Source organism: Macrosteles quadrilineatus, unplaced genomic scaffold, assembly GCF_028750875.1.
Source record: "Macrosteles quadrilineatus isolate MER2022 unplaced genomic scaffold, UCM_ALF_1.0 Scaffold_1__1_contigs__length_201487025, whole genome shotgun sequence".
Taxonomy (NCBI): Eukaryota; Metazoa; Arthropoda; class Insecta; order Hemiptera; family Cicadellidae; genus Macrosteles; species Macrosteles quadrilineatus.
Genome location: NW_026542594.1, coordinates 185764674 through 185781270, shown reverse-complemented (window position 1 = coordinate 185781270; position 16597 = coordinate 185764674). Strand labels below are relative to the sequence as shown.

General features: G+C 33.0%; 1 protein-coding gene across 6 annotated transcripts in view; it reads left to right on the top strand.

Annotated features, from left to right (window-relative positions):
- The window catches only part of LOC128991695 (paxillin), a 109133-nt gene that overhangs the window by 69598 nt on the left and 22938 nt on the right, over window positions 1–16597 (top strand). For 5 of the 6 annotated variants that reach the window (XM_054414827.1, XM_054414797.1, XM_054414833.1 and 2 more), the window contains 2 exons: window positions 1247–1331; window positions 2625–2654. In XM_054414827.1, coding sequence (XP_054270802.1) covers window positions 1247–1331; window positions 2625–2654 — 115 coding nt within the window. The remainder of the gene's footprint in view (window positions 1–1246; window positions 1332–2624; window positions 2655–16597) is intronic. The other variant, XM_054414816.1, reaches the window with a different exon arrangement.

Here is a 16597-nt window from a genome sequence, read left to right as displayed (position 1 = left end):
TGGCGGCAAACAACTGTTTTCTGGACTAAATCATTGCGTGGAAAGTTTGTCAAAATAATGTAGTGTGGCGTAAACTACTTTACCTACAACCATTTCTTAATTACTAAAAATATCACTACTCATAACTTCCAAGAGAGGTTATTTTTTAACTAACCTCTCATAGCCACTGGTTGTTGTGCAACCACTTATTGTCCCAACCACTCACTCATTGTTTAATCAATTAAATTGGTCTTTACAGCTGATAAGTTGACGTTCAACGTATTACAATTTTACTTATTTTCTCTCAATTCAAGAACCTCATTGGTCCAAACTTGTACTATAAAGTAACAAAACAATACTGTAAAGTGAGTAAAAAAGTACTGTAAAGTGAATCTTTTCAATTCCAAGAACTGAATTGAAAAGGCTAGTTTAAAAAACGGTCGTAGATAATAGTAGATTACGCAACCCAAGGCCTAAGACTATTTACCAAGTTGCGTACACTACTTTACCTACGACAGTTTTTTAATTACTAACAACTATTACTCATAACTTCTGAGAGAGGTATTTTTTTTATTTATAACCTCTCATTGTACTCACTCATTGTTTAATCAATTAAATTGGTCTTAACAGCTGATAAGTTGACGTTCAACGTATTACAATTTTACTTATTTTCTCTCAATTCAAGAACCTCATTGGTCCAAACTTGTACTATAAAGTAACAAAACAATACTGTAAAGTAAGTAAAAAAGTACTGTAAAGTGAATCTTTTCAATTCTAAGAACTGAATTGAAAAGGCTAGTTTAAAAACGGTCGTAGATAATAGATTACGCAACCCAAGGCCTAAGACTATTTACACAAGTTGCGTACACTACTTTACCTACGACAGTTTTTTAATTACTAACAACTATTACTCATAACTTCTGAGAGAGGTCATTTTTTGTTTATAACCTCTAATTGTAACTGACAGTGATGCAACGAATCATTATAAATTTAATTATAAATCATTAAACTCGCACCACTTATTAACAATTGAATTGGTTAGCTTTCACCAGCTGATTAGTTTAAGTTTGAAGCATTACAATTATACCTTTAACTATTAATACAATGATTATACTTAATTTATTTAAGTATTTAGGTGTAAAGACACCTTAAAAAAACCTTCAGCTTTACTTCCTATTGTACTTTTTTTAGATTTCGATTGCAAAATTAACAGTTGTAAAATACATTGTGTGAGAACTCGATGACAATGTACATTGTGTTGTTTCAGCCACAGACATGAATGGGACGTTGGGACTCGGCCGGCCGTCGGTGGACAGTCTACTGGACGAACTCAATACAGCGGTGCCTCCCCAGTGAGTACACTAGGATAAAACTGTACACACTGTATGTAAAAGTTAAAATACAGAGTAAAAAATATATAATTAGAGAGTTTCGTCAATCCAAACCCTGCTAAATGAATGGCGAGCTAATCCAAACCACCTGTTTAAGAGAAAACCTTTCGGTATTTAACTTAAAACATTTCAATCTAATGACCTATTCACCTTCTGTGTTATTGTTATCATCTATGTGTTCTGATATCCTACCCAGGGTGTCAAAGTGACAGGGAAGCGGAGAAAAGTGGGAATTTTATGCAAATTTTGACTATCAGGAAAAAGTCTGGTTTGCTATTCAGCTGGTTTTTGTGTCAACCCCTTTAGAAGTTGAGCTTAGACAACAAGTACATAGTCAATGCAAGTCAGATTATTTTAGCAGGTATTTACACAATTTTAAATATACAGCAGCATCAATTAAATCAAAATGTAATCAAATAAAATCTGGGACAATACACTACAACTATTTAATGTAATAGCTCTTGTTACATTTTGTCTAGAAGTGTCAAAATGTCAAGAACCTCAAAAAAAATTTTACAAAGTCAAAAAGTTGTAAAGCTACAAAAGCTCTTGGTAAAATGTCATCTATACAACAAATTTGTTTTCATAATTGTTTAGATATCCTTATATATAATACGTGAAGGCGATTTCTACGAAACACTACTCCTCTGTTAATAATGGACAAATTTTTACAAACGACATGTCAAAATAAAGTATTTTTTGTGCAGACACCCCCTTTCACCAATTCCTGTAATAAAAATCCTCGGGCTTTGCCCCACAGGCCATCAAAGTTGGAGTTTCTCCCATAAGATTACCATGGTGAATCTAAATATTTAATAGGAAACTTTGTCCCCACTAATGTGAGAGAACGGCTGGGCGTAGAAACTTGGTAGAGGTGTCCAAAGAAACGTCTTGGTCTGTAGATGAGTTATCAAAAGAAAAACTAATCAAAATCCCTTAGGACTCTGCCCCAGAAGCCTTTAAAGATCCCTCCACAGAGTTGTTTACATTTTGGCCATGTGAATAATACTTTTTAATTTTTAAATTGTATTTCAAACAACACACATTTATTGGGAGTTACTGAATTCTACCAAATAAGTATTTGCAATGTTATTTTCTGATTTTAAAATTGATTTTCTTCTTTATCATGTCATGTTTTGCAATATAACGTCCCATTACGAAATCAGCGGAAAGTCCTTTTATCACAGCAATTCTTAAATTATTTCTTATTGAACAATCTTATATCACTTGTAAACATAAATTATGTGTTTCCAGATCCAAACCTTCATCAGGATCAAATAAAGAGTGAGTTAACTGTAAATGTTGGTCAATGTATGAGTCAAGGTGATGCTTTATGCTTGGGGCTGATGTCAATGTGTAATGTGTTATGTGTTATGTCATAAAGTGATTGTTGTCTCACATGTTTATCACACTTATGTGTTCAATGTCGATGTCTATAGCTATGTGTTGCTTGGGATGTGGTGCACATTGTTGTCTTATGGTGTTTCTTGGTGCCTAAAGGCATAGATAAAACATACTCCCACTCCCTTAGTAGATTAGTCATCCTAATGGAACAGCTGAAGCCAATTTTATTGTTAGTTCTGTACGTCCAACTATAGAGGTTATGTTTTGTTTACAATTTGTTTCTTGTTATTGCAGTCATTTAAAACCTCATTTAACCTAATAAAACGATATAATCATAAACAATAACTGGTCTCCTAGTTATACAACCAAATAGTAAAGCACAAACCATGAAAATAAGCCTAAAATAATAGAAACAAAATGTTGTCTACACTAGCGATCAGTGTGGACGTACATGAACTAGAAGCAAAAACAAGCTTCAAAATTTACAATGGGATGAGGAGTCTACTTGTGTTGCTTAGTCTATGCTAAAGGTTTCTACTGTTATGTATTTAAACTTGCCATCTTGTGACAAAATCTACTAGAACTGTACGAGCGTGGTATAATTGTTCATGTCTTACTTCAGGAAAATTTTGTTGTTTTCAATACATGCGTTGCGAGCCAAAGATGACATTAGCTGGACAGTTTTCTTTAACTGTATAAAATTTTAAGTAATCAGACTATCATGAGTAATGATGTTTGTTGTTGATTTTATCTTTTTCTTTAATTTTTGTCTGATGGATTGTAATTATTTTCTTTTTTAGTAATCCGACTACGATGAGTAATGATTTTTTTTATTGATTGTGTCTTGTTCTTTAATTTTTGTTTGCTGGATTGTAATTATATTCTTTGAATGCTAAAAGATAAGTGACAAGGGATCGTAAAACACCCCAGATATACAAGAAAGTTTATCACAGCTAGATTGATTCAGTTAATGAATATTAAATTAGTCTCTTGGAGAAGATATGCTAAAAGATAACAATATTAGCATATATGATTTCAGATCGTTGTATTGTTAAAAGCACTGTTTGTGTACTGTCAGTGTATCTTGCTATGAGATAAGAAGTAGGTTGAAATAATCTTTTCATCACTCTGTTAAGAAAATAGCTCATATTCATACAGCAAAGCTTTAGGAAAATCGTCATTTTCCATTCTATCATGAAAGATAAAATTTTGACTGTTCTAAACATTATTTTTCTTGTCCTAAACAAACTTTTACCTGTATAAAACAACCTTTATTTCTAAAACAAATTAAGTTTCTGTTCAGCTCAACAGAAGCGCTAGTATACATAAGTTATGTATTTTTTTATTACAGAAAAATGCTAACCAAATAGAGGTAAGGTCAACAATTAAATAGTGACATACTCCCGAACCTAACAGCAATCTATAAAGAAGTATGTTTTACTGTATAGTCTAAACAAATTACAAACAGACTCTAAAACAATTGTAAGAAATATAATAACTTTACTGGTTGTATTCTACAGTCATAGTAAAAATCTGTATTCTTTTGTAAACTTTTTGAAGTTATAATGTTGTAAAAAATGCTTTAGCTAAAGCTAAGCTTTCATTTCAAATCATTAAAAAAGTATGACAGGCTAATCATGTGTTTTTGAATATTAAAAGGTAACACAATTATGTAATTACTATACCTGTAAATGAAAACTGGGACCCTCGTAGCAGAGTGTGTCTGTCTCCGTTATGTTGTGTATTTCTGTTGGATCTCAGCAATACAATACAATATTCTTTATTGTTAATTCGTCAAGAATTACAATAGTGTCAATACAATAGTGAATTGTACATGTTAATTTTCATAAAATTCCTTTATTGAGTAGAAGGGTCTTGCGATTAGCCACTTCTTCAGCTCCTGGTGTAGCTTGTTGCCAGTCAGGTCTCTCAGGTAGTCAGGTAGATGGTTCCTCAGCTTGCAGCCGGTGTAGGAAGGTTTTTTCTCCCAAAGAGTTGTTCGGTGAACTGGTAGTGCAAATTTGGAGCCATGACGGGTGTTGTAGTGGTGCAGGTCTTGGTTTCTTGGGGGGTTTATTTCATTCACATACTTAATGGTTTCAAGTATGTAGAGAGACACCACTGTGAGGATTCCTAGGTTTACGAATGCTAGTCTGCAAGTCTGTGGTGGTACAAGGTTGGCGAGGGCTCTTATGGCTTTCTTTTGAAGGACAAGAATTCGATTCATATTTTTTGTTGAAGTTCCTCCCCACACTGTCAAGCCATATCTAAGATGCGACTCTACCAGTGCGAAGTAAGCTGTTTTGGGCAAGCTTTGGGTCGAGTCCAATCCAGTTTTGTGGGGGAAGAGTTGTATTTCAACGGAACTGTTTGCTTGCTAACCTCATTGTGGCACGTTGCAGCAAGATGCACCTCACAAAATATTCCAAAAAAATAAATAAAACTAAATTATTACTAGTTTTTATAAATGTTGAACACATAAACAGCAAGGCTTTTTAGTATGCTTTAACTAAAAATAAAATACAGTAATACAAAAACATAGAAAGTTTACATTGGCTGTGTTTAGAATATATTTAATAGACAAATAGTTTTTTTCAGAACTTTTTGCAGGGAAAATTAATTGAGAGTTATGTTTCATTTTTTCTGGATATCATTATCATCTTAAAATGGATTTATTGAAAAATTTGCAAAATAATATCTAACAATTTTATTTTATTTTTGGTGCACCAATTGATCTTCATTATTCTCAAAACTTTATATAAATTCAATTGTAGATATTAGATAATCATGACGATTGTTGAGTTTGAATTGATTCAAATTAAACCTTGGAATAAAAATTATCTTTCGGTCTAAAAGTGATTTTAAATTGTCGTAAGATCTTTGAATGGAATACCCACGTATGATGTTGAGTGGTATAACTAACACATCCGCTGAAATTGGGTGAAAAAGGGTGTAGCGTTCAGAAAAAAATTTGTTGTGCTTTTTGAATTTTGTTCTTATAAAATCTTGATATTGCTTAATAAAAATACATTTTAATTAGGTACTTCTGGTTATCAAATACTTGATGTATTCAATTGCTCTTTAACGAAATTTCTTCTGCAGACTTTTCCTCTGACTAAACTTGATGTATAAAAGTATTTTTCCTGATGAAACAACTCAGTAATTTAGTGGTTACCCTAAACTTGTCAACTGTTACGATGGTCTCAAGGCTCACCTAGAACTGTTGTAAACATTTTTATCATGACCCAGTTTGCATTTGTTAAACATATAGTAATGCTTTCTAACTCAAGATCAAATTAAATACCTCCCCCAAACAGAGCAAATCTACAGACTATGATTGGATTAACTAAAGTATTGCCTTAAACATTTCAGATTTATTTCCTACTTAAATACAGTAAGTAACATTAGTTTGACTATATAATATAATGTCTCTGTTGTAGAACCAAATAAAATAAATTAAAAAAATACATACAAATATTGGGGTTTAAGTGATACTAACATTTAACAACAAATATTTGGTTGGTGGGAAAGGGAAGATAATTTTACTTATATAAAACTACTGAAGACAATAACCATGATTATAATCTTTCAGTATTGATTTACTCCGTTAACTTCTGAACTTCTTGGCAAATAATCTTTACTGTTAGGTGATGTCACGTTATTGATATAGTTTCATATCACTATGTATGAATCGAAATAATTGCATAGTATCTGTAATTTTTTATAGCATAAATGTTAACATAACCTGGCCAAATAAAAAATAACAAATTAGTTGGGCCGAGTTAACAGGAGAGGAAAGTATCAACATTCTACAACGTAAACTGAGACAAAACTGCCAACTTTTTTATTTATCTTAATACATTTATACCGTAAGAATTTAAAAGACAATATTTTATAAATACTCCTATTATTATGGACTTATTTGCTGTATATTTTGATTTTGCGGTATTTGTTTACTTTAGGGGCTTCTAACGAATTTTGAAAAAAATGTTATTTTCTCATTCATTGGCCTATTTTAAACACTTTTTACATTTGGCACTTTTGGGGCAAACGCCTATTTCAACCTAAAAATCGCGTTTGAAAATTGCAAAAAGTGCTAAAAATTTGAGTGGTATTTTTATTCTTAATGTGTTTTTACTATTACTTAAGACCTACAGAACTGAATATAATCCAACCTAGCTTTATCTAATCTAATCTAACCTAACCTAACCTAACCTAACTTAACCTAACCTAACCTAACCTAACCCAACCCTACCTAACCAATGCTTAGATTAGCAATATGCCGAAAAAAGCGGATTATTAGTTAAACCAAGGTTAGGTTAGGTTAGGTTAGGTTAGTTAAGTTTAGGTTAGGCCTAGGTTAGGTTAGGTAAGGTTAGGTTAGGTTAGTTCAGGTTAGGTAAGGTATGGCTAGTTATTAAGTTATTATTTAATTTAATTAGCCTAAAATCACCTGAATATTTGAAATCTAACCTAATCTAACCTAACTTAACCTTACGTTTAAACTAACCTAACTATATTTAAACTAACCTAACCTAACCTAACTTAACCTAACCTAATCTAACATAACCTAACCTAACCCAACCCTACCTAACCAATGCTTAGGTTAGCAAAATGCCGAAAATAGCGGATTTTTAGTTAAACCAAGGTTAGGTTATAATAAACATAACATCTGCTTATTACTACAATAATAAAGACACATTTAAAGAAAGGCAAGGGGGGGGGAAACCTGATTTTCAAAGTAAAAATGGTAATTGCTGAAAAATTTTCGCGATTTTCAAACGCGATTTTCAGGGTGAAATATGCGTTTGCCCCAAAAGTGCCAAGTGTAAAAAGTGTTCAAAATAGGCCAAATAATGAGAAAAAACATTTTTTTCAAAATTGGTTAGAAGCCCCTAAAGTAAACAAATACCGATTTTGCAATATTCTATAGATATAAAAGTGTTGGAGGACGTATTTTGTACCCTTTTATGAAGTATCAACATTCTTCAACTACAACTGACACAAAACTTTTGTAATAATCTAACAATCATCATTTATAAATTTATCTTATTACAATAACCAAACAACCATAATGTAACATAATCACTGTATGTAGACGCCATCACAATACGTTTGTATAATCTTACCAGTGATGTCACAACAAACAATACTCTCATGCTATTCCTGTTCACAAGCCGGACCAACAAATCTTGCAAACACTTGCGAATCTTTCTCATTCACAGATTAGGATCCTATTCCAGCCCATTTAACTCTAACTATCTCTTAAACCTCATTATGTAACTTAGTACTAACAGGTTGCGTACGATTCACTCGCGCCAAATGTCGGTTTAATGCCAAGTTTACAGATAAATTGCATGCATTTGTTGCACACTGCTTTGTTTTTGTCTTACTGTCGTTTTCTTTCATGGAAAGTTTTGTTGTGGGAATAGAGACGATTTTGTAAGACATTTATGGGCCGTATGTTGATTAACGAGTCATACAGTAATGTTTCTGTTTAGTTTAATATATTTATCAGTTTGGTAGCTGTTGTTGTAGTTACTCTTATTCTCTCTTTCATCCCTGACAACGGTTTGCTTTTCAATTCTAATCTTCCAATTCTTCCTAGTGGTGCCATATTATACTGTTATACTCTGAGTGGATACAGAGAGGTATTTTCACAAAGGTGTCCAATGTGTAGTTATTAGCTACTAGCTGGCCCGACAGACGTCGTCCTGTCCTAATGTGGTTTTATGTCAAATGCTCGTTCATTTTCAAGATGAGCACGTTCGCATGGCTCAATCACGTCTTGGTTAAAGTTCGTTCGCTACGCTCACTCACCTTTAGGTTGGAGCTCATTCGCTGCGCTCACTTGCCTTCAGGTTAGCTCGTTCGCTACGCTAACTCACCTCCAGGTTGAAGTTCGTTTGCTACGCTCACTCACCTTTTGGTTGCAAATTAGCTGTTGTCGTTGTCATAAATTGAAAAAAATAATAGTGCTGCACCCTGTTGGTAAACCTATTAACTTTTTAATGCTATTGAACATCATATAATTAAATTCTTTAGTTGAACCAGCTGTTAAGAATCTTTAATTCCATTTAAATATGAGTACTCATAAGGTTAACATGGGAAACTCCAGAGCCACTGGGGCGGAGCCCTTTTGACGGGTCTGCACCAAACTTCACACAAACCATCCTTGAATAATGCTTAATAATACCTGAAAGTTTCATTACAATCTGTCGAGCGGTTTCGGAGTTCATAAAGGACAAACAAACATACATACATACATACAAACAAACATACATTGGATTTTATATATATAGATTAGTTACGGTTTAGGATTCAGGATTTTCTGTAATAATTTTTCGGATATTAGGGTAGAAATTTCCCTATTTTTCCCCTGTAGATTCGCTTTGAGCTCATAACATACTAAGTGTATGTGGAATCGGAATGAAAACAAGTCATTCTTCCATTGGTTTGAAGTAAATAGCTAATATTTGAAAGTAAAAATAATGCAATTGAGAAAGACAGTTAAAATAAGTAAAACAACTTATCCTACCTAGCTAATGACAACCAGTATCCAAGGATCAACTTATCACATTTGAGAACAATTTAAAAGTCAATAATCTCAATTCGTAGTCTTACATTGCTACTTCTTTGGCCATTTAAACCTCGAGAGGGTTTTGGCCTTGCAAATATTCTGCAACTATTCTCTTTTCTTTTCTACTTCTATTTAACCTCAGTCTGGTAAATTTGTTCGTTACTTGGTTTTTGCATCTTATCCCTTGTTCTACCAAATAGACAAATGTATTGTGGGAACCTTAAGGGTACTATTTTTACTGTTTTGCTCTATCTTGGCTCCACATATAGCAGTTGTGGGTGTTACCACACCTGGATGTTTATGAATCTCTTTCAACTTTCCGATTTTGCGTATGCACCAACCCTTCAAATTTTGAGTTGGTCCTCATTTTTCTAAGTATACTATTAAAAAAGACAGAGGCTTAGATGTATTTCCTAGTTTTTTCTGGTTTCTTAACAATTGTGATTATACAGGGTTAGTAAAAAGTGTGGAGACCCCCTGTTATTTTTTTAACGGCCCATACTAGAAAAACTAAACTCGGCACACCATTATGGCATGTTATGAAGTACTTTTTGGGCATAACCGCCACTTGGTGTTCACCCCCAAAATGGGGGATTTTGGGGGAAACTAAAAAATTTCAAATACAAAGACCCATCGAGTGACCCCTCATTTTGAAGGTCCTGGTAAAAGAAAACCAACAACGCAAACTAGAGGTCTCTATCTCAGTTCAGTACAAAATGGCAGCCAATTGAAATTCTCATAAGTTCCCAAACCCAAAATGGGGGATTTTGGGGGAAACTCAAAAATTTTAAATGATAAGCCCCATCAAGTGACCCCTCATTTTGAAGGTCATAATAAAAGAAAACTAACAACGCAAACTATATGTATCTATCTTAACACAGTAAAATATGGCAGCCAATTGAATATAAAATTGCAAGTTATTTCCGATTTCTAAAGATTTCAATCAGCTTCTATTTTTTACTGGATTGAGATAGAAACCTCTAGTTTGCGTTGTTAGTTTTCTTTTACCAGGACCTTCAAAATGAGGGGGTCACTCGATGGGTCTTACCATTTGAAATTTTTTAGTTTCCCCAAAATCCCCCATTTTGGGGAAGTACACCAAGTGGCGGGTGTGTTGAGTTCAGTTTTTCTAGTATGGCCCGTTAAAAAATTAGCAGGGGGTCTCCAGACTTTTTACTAACCCTGTATTTTTACATCACTGTAAATGTGCATTTTAAATGTATGGTAATGATGTTTAGTTTACTTTGGGCGTTTGGTGGCATTAATTAGCTTATTCTCACTTTCATCTTAAAATAACTGACCTTCCGTATGTGTTGAGGTTGGATTTATCTTTATTGCTCGGTTGACCGTCCTGACAGCGTCTGAATTAGCACCACAAAGTGATGGTTGTTTTCGTGTTGGCAGCAATGACAGGTTCTACTTTGGCAAAGGAAGGTTTATGTGATAGGGAGGTTCATTGAGGAAATTTAGTCACAATTTGAATTTGTTGATTTCCCTCCAAGATGTATCTGTGGACCACAGATAGTCTCTGTAAATTGCACATATGACAAATGCAAATGGGCAATTTTTGGCATACTTAATAACTTTTTTAAGACAAAGTTCTTTAGACTCAATATTAAAAGGGGGGAGCTTATCTGATGGTAGAGTGTGGGGCTTTGGTGCATGAGGTCCTTGGTTCAAATCCTGCCAATCGCCAATGGATTCTATCAGATTATGCCACGAACCTATGGTTCCAGCCTTAAAGCAATGCATAAAACTGTTCCGGGCTAGATCTTAGCACCAGGTACAAAGATTAAATGAAGTGTTGGTGTAGAATAGATAAAACTTGTGTTGCTTTAATAATGACTGAAATCAACTCTTTCTTTGGTCGAAATATTTATTTAAAATCTCAATGATCATAGCCAGCTGGGTCCAGTTTTAAACCATAAAAATATTACTGACTTTTTTTGGAACTAGCGAGCTTCTATTTACCAAGCAAGGCCCTGTTTTCATTTAGCTACCCGCTTGGTTACTACATCTAACATAACCCGACCACAAAATAAAGTAATAAAAAATTGTTATTGTAATTTTAGGAATATAGCATAACAGGCAAAGATTTGCTTCAACTATTAAAACCGCAATTCTCGTCATAATCAGTCGAGTTATTTTAATAGTTGTCCAGTGATCCGCCGGCGTAATGAGGTTGATCGTATTCATACAATATAAAACACAAGTATCCTTTTTGCAAAATGTAACTTAATATTAGTCTTTTGTTTAGGTACATTAACTAAAATTTACAAGTTACATGGGTACATATATATTAGTTAAATACACTAGAACTCCGTTTAACCGAATTCGGGTTCGTATTTATTTATTTATGGCAAACACCATTTTACATTGTATATTGAAATTTTTTTACAGATGGCTAAAGGTAAAAAAAGATGACGTAATAATAACAAGCGTGTGACCACTACAGCTTTCTACTACCTACACTTAAAATTAACGAAACAAAGTTGAGAAAATAAATATATGATAAATATCACAGCAAGTGGCAATACTGACTAGTTACACATGCAGAAACAATAATAACAATAAATATTAACGAAGTAGAGACTAACAATAAGCAAACCCAAAATTTTGAAACACTACAAAATAAATACATAGTATGGATGCAAAAACAACAAATTTATAGAAGAGAACGTATTATCTTATAGGGTAACCCAAACTAATACAGGGCTAAAATATAAGTACTGTAATACGTAATGTAAAATTCTTTAGTAACTTCAGTTGTTTAGTCATAAGTCATTTATTTGGCCAGATTTACATTAATGCATTGGCTAAGTCAATATACATAAAAAAAAAATACAGATTGTCTTATAAACTAAAAATAACTACTAAAATAAACAATATTTACATGTACTAATCAATTCATGAACCAAGCATACCATATGCCCATGACTACCCATCAGCAATAAAATCACGGACACGGTAGTAACACTTGGACACCAGTAATTTTTGAAGTGACTTTTTAAAAATAACAGGGTTTGACTCAATTTTTAGATGGGTTGGCAATGCATTGAAAAGCAGTATACTGTTATAATAAAGATGTTTTTTGAAAAAGGTGGTTGAATGTTTTGGTATCTGAAGATTAAGACTGTTTCGCAAAGAATATGGACATGATCTGGAACTTGAAAAAATGGAAATGTTCTTTTTTCAGAAAAGAGAGTGTTTCAAGGATGTATAATATGTATGGAAAAGTTAAAATATTTGAAGACTGAAAAAAATCTTTGCAAGAGGTTCGTGAGCTGATTTTAAAGATGGTTCGAATTGCTCTCTTTTGAAGTCGAAATATAAATCTGGTCCTTCCATTCATACATCCCCATGCCGGCACTGCGTATACTAAATGAGGGAAAATGACCTCATAATAGGCGGTCATAAGGATGTTCTGATCAGAAAATTTTGACAATTGTTTTAAAGAAAGATTAGTCATACAATTGTGGCGTCTTTCTCCATGATAAGATTATTTAATTTAATCCAGACTTACATTCAAAAATAATATTCAAAATATTGATTGACTTGGAATCCTAATTAGTCAGCATTATGGATTAATGAGAGTTTAATATTCCTTTTCTGCATCCTCGCCTCATTTTTAATAAGAGGTTAAGCAATTTATACTTCATATTATCATTGCTTATACTGTAACAACAGGGGAAACATTCTGCAACTGTTACAAAAACATCAATCTGCATTTTAGTGTGAAAAATTTTTAATCCTTAGTAATAGTATTCCTAGTATGTATAACATACCTTTAACATAAGTGGAACATAAGTTATGAAATAATAAATAATTAAATGAAATAATTAGTGTCGGTGTGTTACTCAGAACAGATTACATTGGACAAATAGTGACTGTAAATTGTGAAAAGTTTTGGAACCAACAGCATCTCTGACCTTGGTGTGAAAGTGGATTTGGACTGTAAATAAATCAAGTGGTTTACATGTCAGAGCGAAGCTGGCAACGAGGAACTATTTGTAACTTTCAGTGGACTGGGGAGGTCCCGAACAAGTTTAACATTTTAATTACCAATGTGTATGATTTCAATGGACTTTCATTAATCAGCTCTAATTGTGGTGAAAATGGTCTCTAGTCGGGATTGAATTAAATTACCTGAAAGCACAAAAAACATGGCAAATACCGTAACACTTGTAATAATATATTTATATTTATACTGTTTACTCACAAGACAGTAAATGCATATAAAAGATGGTAAGTGGTGATTTTGATTGTACATTCCAATAATCATCAGACCCAATAGACGAATGACAAGCATCAAAATGGCGTTCCTTATACAGTATACTATTGGCTACCGAAAATTCCGGACAGTAAGTTTCTATAAGTACAAAAGTACAACTGGAGTCAAAATTCACTTGTTCATTAATTAGATTATTTCTATTTTTACAGTTTTCCTTCTGAATATACAATTCTTCCGAAGCATTCATCACATTTTCTTTCTTACAATTCTTTAAAATACATACATTGTCTTCCATTTTCCCTAATGAGTGGCCATTTTGTAACAAGTGTTGTGCGACATTTGGTCTTTCCGGTTTGTTGTTTCTCCATGCAGAGACATGGTTTTTGAAACATTTTAAAAAGTTTAGAGTTTGTCTTATGTAAAAGCTATCACAATCGTTACAATTTATTTTGTAGATCCCGGAAGCGTCAAATTTGTCATATTGTTCTATTTGCGGATGGGATACTTTACTCAACGTGTTCTGAGTCCTGAAGGCTATCAATACTCCATATTTCGCAGAAGATTGCGCAGGTTAGCTAAAAAAAGGTAGTTAAAACAATAGAAAACAGTATAAAAAATCGCCAAAAAGATGAGACGAAAAATTTAGAGCCAGAAAAGGTTACACAGCAGGACAACGTTGGAAGGAATAAAAGTAGAAAACACCAGATATGCTACATTTAGTTACACGGGACCCAGGACTTAAAGGATCGCTAAAAAGTTCAAGAAATACGATTCAGTTTGGTCGGTTTCCCACTTTTATACAATTTATATAATAATAATAATCCCTTTTACAGCATAACAACTTGAATTCTGTACTCTGAATTTCAAAAACAGTCAACTACTGTGGCACAATCCTAATTTAGCCAAACAAAATGTTATAAACTACGGCAAATAACTGTTCAGATTAAGCGAGGTCCATATTAGTGAATCACATTTACTTTGTAAAGTTTAAGTGTTACTCTTGTAAGTCTAATCTTTAATTAAACAAAATCTAAATTTCTTGTGTATTATTATTTTTAAATTACTTTTACTGGAGTTAGTTAAAGCAAGCCAAATCATTATAGATCAACAAAATAGATAAATGAAATTATACCAAATGTAATACATTTTTAAAAACACACTTAATCAAGTGAATACCAAAATGTCCTGGCCTCATTTCATCCAGTAAACATATGAATCTCTCATTTCTTGCGTCCAGACACTAAAATAGCTGTGTTGAGTGTTTTATACAAAACAGGTGAAAACAAAGTAAAATCGTAAGTCACACTGGCATATGGCCCAAACACGACTTGGACCACGTTCATCTACCTGCTTCTCAACCATTCATTGCCGTTTTTACAACTAAATAATGCGAGCAACCATTTATTATCACTTTGGTACTTAACATAGGTTTCCAAATTATTTTCTGTTTTCCGAGTTTGTAGCTCGTAGTAGGTATGCACCTGTTGTTTTATTTTGCAACTTTGCAAATACTGTACTTTCAGTGATGTGAAATACTCGACCTTTCTTTCTTGGTTCATTTACAATTTTTTACTCTCGAATGTGCACAATTATTTCATTCTGCTGGTATAAGTCGTCGATGTATAAAAAACACTAGGATTAGTAATCACTTTTTTTTTAATACCCAGTTTATAATCAAAGTATCTTAAAATAAACTTATGTGAACATGTATAGAAATAAATTTGGGGATGTTACAATAGTGCATTATATTCATGATCAACATAGACGTATTACTCTTGGTAGTCAAAGTCAAATAAATCTTTATTCAGACATACAACAATGTGTACATGAATGCGTCTTAATCTTAAACTAATACTAAAACCATTTTCCGGATCAATTTTTTTTTTACATTTAATGATTAATTAGTTCAACTTCAATGGGTCAATGTTGAGGCAATGAGTTATTCTTATTCTACAATATGAACTCATCTCACATGGATAAATACCTGTGAGGCTAGGTGTGGACCTGGTTGTCTATTGGTTGAAGTGCAGGACTTTTGTCCTGAAGGTTTAAGTTCAATTCCTGCCAAACACCAATGCCTATGTGATGCTTCACCCAGTGGTTTGAATCCAACCTCAAGATGTAGATAAACCTGTTTAGATAACAAAAAGTTTGTCTCTCAGTTCAGTAGGACGTTTTCTGTATTAGAAATCTTTGTATACTTAAAATGTGAACAAAATCTATATTTATATTACTTAAATAATACGCAAGCAGGTTTTTTGTGACAATTACTCCTCCGAAACTACTGAACCGATTTACATGTTCTTGGTGTCATTGGAAAGAGCGTAACGTGAAGTTGTGCAGAAAACCTTCTTTTTAGGGAAATCATTAGAGGGTGAGGCCCTGGGGCCCTTTAAATTTTCGTATTCCTCCATAAGATAAACATGGGAAACAAAAATTGTTATTTAACTCCAGCTGTTGTCAGAAATTAAAAGTGAGAAGAAGAACATATGTTAATTAGTCAATAAGTTTGCTAATTTAACAGGTTGCTACAAACATTTACTTACTTGGTTGAAATGAAATATTTACTATTTGAATTTGGGTTGGCGTAAATATTACAATGGAAAAAAAACGAGAGAACCTGGATAAATTCAATTATTGATATACTAAAAAGAAAACTGAAGTAACACTGTGCTGCATTTCTTAGTAATCATTGAAAGAGACGATTTGCAAACTATGGAAACATAGGAAAATCATAGAACATCACCAAGGGGAAGAAATAGAAATAATGTGTGTTTTCTTTTTTGTTTTTTTATAATCGTTATTATGGACTACATAATGCGGCTATGAGTAAAGGCTATTTGTAGAAAACACTAAAAAACAAAATCAGCTTTTGAAAAATGATAAGATATTTACAAGAAATGTTGATTACATAAATCTGTTATGTACATCTTGAGTATTCCATAATCTTTGAGTCGAATCTTTTAAAGTCTTCAACAATTATGACTGTTATTCGCTTTCAAATAACGCCTGTAATACTTAGCAATTGCTCGATTTCGAGCAACAGGGACACTAGTTTAACTAAACCTGCAA